This window comes from Suillus fuscotomentosus (genome assembly GCF_016647785.1).
Source record: "Suillus fuscotomentosus strain FC203 chromosome Unknown F5891scaffold_130, whole genome shotgun sequence".
Classification (NCBI taxonomy): Eukaryota; Fungi; Basidiomycota; class Agaricomycetes; order Boletales; family Suillaceae; genus Suillus; species Suillus fuscotomentosus.
The window spans coordinates 105602-113760 of record NW_024539642.1 but is presented as its reverse complement, the minus strand read 5'-3'; the positions used below and the strand labels follow the sequence as shown (position 1 = coordinate 113760).

General features: G+C 45.5%; 3 protein-coding genes across 3 annotated transcripts; 2 read left to right on the top strand and 1 right to left on the bottom strand.

Moving 5' to 3' along the window:
- Positions 1 to 386: 386 nt before the first annotated feature.
- On the bottom strand, positions 387 to 1805 carry F5891DRAFT_1131603 (uncharacterized protein; the record flags this gene model as incomplete). The annotated part of the gene is made up of 9 exons (XM_041364687.1): positions 387 to 504; positions 554 to 699; positions 749 to 877; positions 931 to 1063; positions 1112 to 1305; positions 1354 to 1462; positions 1522 to 1549; positions 1577 to 1665; positions 1720 to 1805. 9 exons carry the CDS (start codon positions 1803 to 1805, stop codon positions 387 to 389), a joined length of 1032 nt encoding a protein of 343 aa, XP_041218058.1.
- Positions 1806 to 2180: 375 nt separating this feature from the next.
- Positions 2181 to 2699, top strand: F5891DRAFT_986770 (uncharacterized protein; the record flags this gene model as incomplete). The annotated part of the gene is made up of 4 exons (XM_041377813.1): positions 2181 to 2237; positions 2268 to 2296; positions 2337 to 2386; positions 2437 to 2699. The coding sequence occupies 4 exons, from the start codon at positions 2181 to 2183 to the stop codon at positions 2697 to 2699; spliced, it is 399 nt and encodes a 132-aa protein (XP_041218057.1).
- Positions 2700 to 4533: 1834 nt separating this feature from the next.
- Positions 4534 to 8059, top strand: F5891DRAFT_986769 (uncharacterized protein; the record flags this gene model as incomplete). The annotated part of the gene is made up of 14 exons (XM_041377812.1): positions 4534 to 4602; positions 4801 to 4921; positions 4993 to 5243; positions 5292 to 5577; positions 5625 to 6127; positions 6196 to 6284; positions 6346 to 6509; positions 6668 to 6793; positions 6815 to 6895; positions 7050 to 7149; positions 7239 to 7275; positions 7330 to 7675; positions 7795 to 7866; positions 7929 to 8059. The coding sequence occupies 14 exons, from the start codon at positions 4534 to 4536 to the stop codon at positions 8057 to 8059; spliced, it is 2376 nt and encodes a 791-aa protein (XP_041218056.1).
- Between the last annotated feature and the right edge of the window lie 100 nt (positions 8060 to 8159).

Genomic DNA, 8159 nt, shown 5'->3' with positions numbered 1-8159 from the left:
CATGCCACAACAAGTTGTTGATCCTCTATTAGAGACAGCTACCATTATATGGATAGCTTCTGGTGGCAGGATCTGTAATAGCTCAAAATGTGCTGGGATATGTTATTCGATTACCACACCATAGCAAGCTGTAGACCTTCCACCAAACACACCTTATGTTGCATGCGTGGCTTCTAACAACAAAATCCATCATTACTAACAATAAGTTAAGCTCTGACATTCAGTTATCTCGCTGCAGCAGGTTGGTGATATTTTTCTCAAGCATAGTACATACTTACATTGGGATTCTTATGTGATACAATGACAGAAGGATCAGCCAATTCATTCATAAGTGGCATTAGGATATCAAGTGTTAATACAGACACTGCGGTAACAACAACAATGAATTAAGTACTACCCATAGCGGCTCGTTCTCGAAGGACAGCACGTTTCTCCCGAATTTTAGATAGTGCGCTGTTTTTGCTTATACATCGCTGCGAAGAGGTAGAATTGGGGAAGATACGGCTGTAAAAGACATTGACTTGAGAGTTAGAGAGTGAAATTGATCACGAACCGTGTCCACCACGTCATCAAGTCAACTACTTCCTGACTTTCATCAGGATCTTCCAACAGATCCAGAATGCTGTGATAAAAGTTCTCGGAGTCTGTGACCGTGTCGGTACGCGAAAATACAGACGATGAGCTCAATGAAAACCGAATCTAAAGATTAATCAGTAGGCAGGCATAAATTGTCAAGTTTTCGACGCACCTGCGTGGCAATATAAGCCAAGGACCCTTTAGTTACAGACTTCATGCCGTGGAGATATGCATTTCCGGAGCGCGTTGCTTTTGGCTCCTTGTCCACGGAGCTCGGAGACGTAAATACGTGCTTGAAACCCTGCCGAAACAAAACCTTATAATGAGCGGTAAATTTATGGGCGAAAAACTTACAAAGATGAGTATCTCGTTCCTAAGTAAACCAGTCCAAGGATCTTCAGGGTCATAGACATACCCAGCATAAAGAAACATCGGCCACTGATCACCACGAACTGCAGTTTCACCGCTTTTGAGGCTCTGCTTGGTTCTGGCAAGTGATTTGATGGGTAGGTGATTGAATGGTAAAAATACTTACACTGGATTCGACCAGTCAAGGCCTGCCGGGCAGAGCAATGCGCCAGTCACTTCATGATTGAAGCCCCGGTCAGATTTGATATTTCGGGCAAGAGGCGGAATAAGTGGCTGTCCTCTAGGAACAAGCCATTCGAGGACGGCAGATTTAAGAGTCTTGGTGTCATCGCCTCGCGCACCAGACGCTCCTTTACCCATCTGCCAGAAGATGATTGTGATGATGACACTACAGTATCAAAAACTTACCAGTTCTCCCACGTGAATGATGTCCTCTTCTTCGTCATTCGTCAGGCGATCTAGAAGACCAGGGTAGGAATCTATTAATTCCACGAATACCCTGTGTTCCCGGCGAACACTAAAAATTGAAAGGGTTATGAGGGGGTACTGGCATTGAAACGTCAAAATTACACTTACTCCGCTGGATAATCCTCGATTGAAGAGTCTCGTAGTTCTTCGAGTCAGAGTATACCTGCGGTCAGAAGGGCAGGATAGTTGCACATTGCAAACACAGTGCGGCCAAAATGTCGACCATGCAGAACAAGGGGATTCGATGAAGTCCTTTTTGAAGGAGAGTCAGAACGGTAGGATTATAATAAGTCAAACACAACCTACGCCTTTTTACGCGGGCCCGAGCGGAGTGCCGAACCACTACGTTTGCGCGAAGGTTCAACAGACGGACGATTTTCATCATCACTCATGCTCAAGTTTAGGAAGAGGGAGGCTGAAATATCAATGGCTACATGAGACGGTTTATATGCCATCGGATAGGAAGTAGCGGAAAATTTAGCTTCCGTCCGCTGCAGATATCGTAACGGCATTGAAAGCGCGGTTCAATCATTATTCATTTCGGAACTGAAAAAAAAATCGCTATCCTGGCACCGACAGCGGACGGGTGCATTGCCTCAGATGACAGCATCGTACGTTTATACATAAGTCAAGTCGGCACTGTTGACACAATTATCAGCATCATGCCGAGTAGCCTGCCGACGCTGGACTCACACTCTCGAAAAAGTTTGCGACAATGCTTCCACGTCGAAAAAAATGTCACGTTCAGGTGACTTCTTTAATATGACATGCGCTACAAGATTTTTGAGCAGATGAACCTTACAGGATTCAACTGTCCTCATCAGGTGAGCTGAGAGGCATCAACGACACAAAAGACATACAAGTCGGCATCGATTGCAAGTGAGTAAGTTGATACAGATCTACTAAAGAGACTTAGCGTACAGGCAAATTCGTCAAAACAGAAATCTGATCGATATGGGGACACAGACTACAGGTGAGATTTAATATTTTGATGCGGGAAATTTGTACTAAAAAATCACCTAGTCTCCAACGAACAATGCATAAGTGAAGAATCCGAGCTACAACTCGTCAAGGAACACTTGAGGAACGCGGAAAACAATATTGCTTACCTTTCAGATAGGGTGATGACCTACAGAGATAGATGGCTAGAAGAATACTACCGCGCCGATAACCTCGAACACCACATGCCCTCTAACATCCACGTGGCTTACCCCCCTCAAATTCCGTACGGTGCTCCCTCTCCTACGTTCTTTTCCAGAAGCTTGGACGGTGATGACGAGTATTAGAGCTGGAAGAGAATAATGGCTTTGAGTTGAGCAGATATCACATCCGAGTCTGAACCATTAAGTAAGAATTTAGGATAAGAGAACGCACCTATTTTCTAACAAACGAGAATGTAAGGCTTGTCCGTATATCACGTAGTTAATTGGTTTCAAGTTAGACGTCCAAACATCAAGGTTGAAGATATTCTCAAAATTCAATCCCGTGAGTAGTATGCAGCATTGATCGTCACCTGATGGGAAGGTCAGGTAAAGGCTTAACCAAGGCGTATACTAATGATTTACCTGGTCACCGTTGGGCCCCAAGCATCGGAAGAATCATCCTAGAACTCCGGAAAATACTAAGGTTGTCCAGGTCAACAACTGAATGCTGACTCGCACTTGGTGTCAGAAGTAAGACCTACCAGTATAAATCACATACACCCATGATGGCTATAATGGTTCGTGATGACCGGGCTCCAGACCATCTGGGTTGGAACAGTAAAACCCTTGTGGATAGGAGCCTATACTTGAGGACAATAATCGTGTCACTGACAAGAGGCCAAGTGTCTCATGAATGAGACTTGCCCGTAGATATTCGCGGCACCCTACTACACGTCATAGAACTCAATATGACAGTCATCTGTAAATGATTCGACTTACCAATAATTGCGCCATTCTTCTCCCGGGTCGTTAGCGTTCAAGCGACGACAATACTAGAGTGCAGCTCGCGAAAGTATTCTGCTTGCGTGGCTGGTTCCTAGAAGTATTCATAGTCTTTACATCGCAATTGATGCTCAATTCAATCTAATGGGCATACTAAACGTGAGGATCACTTACTGATCGGAGGCCGCAACCTATCACATGTAAAGCTGCTATGATACAATGTAGTGCCCGCTGTGCTATGCCGCGGGGTTACGGGAGAATGTTGCAGCCCGGATGAACTGAATTCCGGAGGTGCAGGAAGTTTGTCATATCCCTCTGCCGGATCGGTCTGTGAGGGTTCGTTGGCGTCAGACTTTACATGACCAAGTTTATCACCTAACCTTGCAGGAGTGACAAGAATTGCTTCCGAGTTCGCGCAACACGGCCGTTCCGACGCTTCCACATAAGGAACGACTCCTGAGTTGAGGAAAATCATTATTATGTTCTGAAGTCCTCCGCTTTAGTAAAGACTTACGAAGTCTTTAGGCTCATAACCAGTCACTAAAGAACAGTCATCTCGATGTAGTACTAACTTCAACTAAATGATAACTAACTAACTAACTAACTATATGTCCAACGCTTCAGATAAGAAAGCTTCTCTATGCTCGAGACTCAAGAATCGATATTCCAATTATATATATGCGATAATCGAACATCGAACACAGAAAATAAAAAATGACATAGAATAATAGTAATAATCAGGCATGTGGTAACGGTAACATATCAGCAATGTGAGATGGAGGTTGGAAAGAAATTCTCTGAAAGAAATAACGCAGATGATATAGTGAATGACAATTCAGACTCAGCCGGAACTCAGCTCACTTAGTAATCGGGCATTTCCAGGCTGGGTCTGAATACGTAGTCATTCAGTATATCAACTGTGCGGCGCTTGCCGTGGAAGTCTCTTTTCGACTTCGATCATACATGTGCTGTGATTATTATTAAATCGTATGGTTGTATTTCATTAGAGTAGTACTAGTACGTGTTAGTTCAATTTGAGGCTGTTGCGGCTGCATCTATAACTAGTATTACTATGTAGCATTGTGTGGGCAGTGCGAGGCTGCAGGACTTGGCAAAATTTAATGTACTCATTGTCCAAAATTGTGGTGGGGCGGGCGGGATGTGACAGTTTGTTTACCCGCGCCATCGGTCCACAATGACCACAAAAGCTCATTGTGTGCGCCGTGCATGGTGCACGGTCCATAACACTTCACACCGTCAGAAAGTATGTCCACAATTAGTCATTCACTATAAATTCTGATCACGCACATTCGTAGGTCTTCTTTCTACTCTCTCTATCTACATCGATACCTAGTATACTAGTCGCTAGAAAAACATAGAATAGACCTTTGAATAGACTAAGCTCAAGTTATCGTCACAGTATGTTATGTTTTGGCTTCCTTACAGGGCATTAATGATTTAGAGTACAGGCAGGATCATAGTAATCCGATTGATGTCTACTACTGCTGGTACTAAACGTGCCGCACCAAGTGATGATGCACTTGAACCCGCTTTGAAGTGCACGCGAAACAGAACTTATGAAGGTAAGTCATGACTCGTAATATAACCCGGGCCATCGTTATTGTCATAGCTAAGTATGAACATCATTATACAGGCACTTCTAATGTAGCGCCATCGCCGCTGGCGAATCGAGGCGCATGGCGCATTCTAGCTCAATTCCTCAAAACCGAAATGAGTTATAGTGAGATGGAAGAGAAACTCTCATTGTACCTCGGCGATCAATACTCTGCGGACGATTGGAAGGATGCCAAAACAACGCTTTTCTCTGGCGAAGACAATGTCGGAACATGTTTGAGAAATCTCGAACTCTTAAGGCAGAGGTACATGCCCCGTCGACCCCGCCCTGTAAGTGGTTTTTTTCACATCTACTGAATGCATACTAAAGAATTGTAGCGGAAGAATATGTATCTCGACATTGAAGCAAACGAGGGAGACAGTGAAGAGGAGGAAGAGGAAGATGGCGACTACGACACGCAGGATCAGGTTGACTCTTCTGCTCGATCGCCGAAGGTTACGTCCATTCCAGGACCATCAGCCAAGGATACGTTATCCAAAAAGATTGATGAGATCTACAACAACGCGACAAAGGTCTCCAGCTCCTCAAGAAGCCGCATCTCTTACAGAGCCGCCTGGTCCCCCGCGACGCTCGAGAGTCGAATGTATCTGCTGCATGTCCATAGTATGTCTATTGGTTCATCGTGTACTATGTTCCTCATCACTTCCTAGGAACTGCTACGGTTTATATTGCTGAATATCTTCATGGTAAAGGATTCCCCGTGACCGTGTCGCCTTGGTTGCCGGGGCAGCTCTACGTGGTCTCAGATAGCCCCAAAACCATTGCATCCTCCCTTCCGGCTTCGCATAAGCTCTCAGTAAAAGACTATCATCGCATCTCGGATGAAGAACGCGTCGCGGTGGAACACTCAACCATCAAATTTCCTAACCCTTCGTGGGTAAGAGTCAAATCTGGCATGTACAAGGGCGTCATAGGCTATGTCTTCGACCCAGACCAGTCGGACCTTTTTGTCGATGTCTTAGTCATCACTCGAAAGTTTCCCTATCCAATGCCTGCGGGATCTGAAGCTCTGATCGACCATTCTCGCCTTCCAAAGGACAAGGAAGTTACCGATATCATTCGCAATGGCGAAATCATAGGATGCGCATACAAAGGACAGCGATACTACAGGGGACTGCTCCTTAAAAAATTCCACCGTTATCAACTAGAACTTGTTGCTTGCCCCCACGCTGATGATATTAGACTGCATCTGCAGTCAGGGTTTGACACACCCTTCGTCAGAAATCTATCGTGGCGTTCTCCAAGCATTTTCTGCGTGTGGAGATGCGGTTAGGATCATCACGGGAGCAGTACCATCAGAGATTGGCACGGTCCGTGTCGATAAGACCATGGTTTTGGTGGCTCCGCATGCATCGAATTAACCCTCGACAGACATCGGGAAGAGCTGGAAGCTCGACTTGAGGATGTGGAGCGCGTTTTTTGGATCGGGGACGCGGTTCGGGTCGTAGCAGGTTCATACCTGGGTTTAGAAGGCCATGTCATTCAAATGGACAAGGATTTGTTTCACCTTTGCCAAGGGGTCCTCCATGGAGGAGGTAAATCTTTGCGCGAATAGAAAATCTACAACTAACGCTTGGTGCATAGGTGCAATTTCAAGATATTACTTGGATCGTCGTCACCAGACTTGCACGACACAGTCACATCTACCATTGTATCAAACATTTTGAACCTCCCCCTGAGTCTCAATCAATAGAAATCGGAGATTATATAGAAGTTCTTGTGGGAGAAACACATGGAGAAGCGGGGCGTCGTGACCTGGTCTTCTATGGAGGAACTCAGCTGTGGTTCCAGGAAGAGTCTCCTCAGGCGTTGACTTTACGTTCTATGGAGTAATATTCAGGACCTCCAAGTTTTCAGGTTCCTGTGGCATTTGTCAAGTGGACGCGCCTACCCCAGACAGTTAAATTTACCAAGGAAAAAGGTATGACCTCAAGCCTGGAGATGTCGTAAGTGTCGCACGTGGCAGAGTATCAGGCGAAAGGATCGTGCAGAGCGTTGACTTCCCAAAGGGCTCACCTAACGCTACTTTTCTGAGAGTGATCGCTCGCTTGTAAGTGAAATTCAACTTGACACAGGCATATCTGACTTGGAACAGATCGACGTCCCAATTGGATTTGTGATGAAAATACTCAACGTGTCCTTGGATTCTTTCAACAACGTCATCGGCCAAGAAGTGTTCGTGGTTAGAGGTGCCGAAAGGGTTTCCCGAGCCACGTTGTATGGCATTGGCGGTGAGAATTGCACTGTTTGCTATCAATGGGCAGGCGCGCACCACACTCAAATGCCAAGACGTGTAACCAAGTGAGCAGTGCACATACTGTCCTCGTCATTTAGTAATTTTTCATTGCTGTTCAGTACGGAATGAGATTGAATGGTCTCATGCTAGGAGAATCGGACCTAATAGCATTCTGTGACATGCGAAAAAGATCTTACTTGGCGTTACAACCACGAAGATGCATCACGCCCCCTCCTGTCCCGCTGGCAGTTTCCTCCAACTCGTCTAATTCTATAAGCGCAGCTCACAATCCATCATCATCCAATTGGACTGCCTGGAATCTCACACAGGATATCGATGGTGCGAACTTGAATGATCCGTCATCGGGCGTCGATCTCAGCTCATCGACATCCGACCCATGGACTATTGATGCACAGGACATTCAGGATGGCATAGATGCTAGAGCGGAGCAGCTCAAAGACAATGGTGAGTCCGCCCCGGAGGTATCGCAACAACTTTTGCTCATTTTATTATAGGGCCTCTACCTTGGTTCATGAGCAAGGAGTTTTCTTCGCTATTCCTTACATATCACGCAATGTTTACAGTTTCGCCGAGCTTTGATCACGCCAAGTTTCACAAACGATTCGTATCATCAGCCTGTCCTGATCCATTCTGCGGTGCGAACGGGACCCGCACCCGAAGGTTGTGTTTGCAGTATCTTGTACATCCAGTCGTGCAGGTGCTGCGCTTGAACATTACCATATCCCTGCCAAGTACCTGAGCCCAGCTCCTCCACGAAAAAAGAAAACAAGAATGTTTCATTATAGATGGCAATTATTACGGTCAGATTCTGACTATTTCACAATGTAGCGTTGGTAAAAAAAACTGCTCAGTTTACTACTAATGATTCCATTACGATTACCTTACGTTTTGATCAGATATGTCTCGTGCAGCGTGCACAAAATACCAT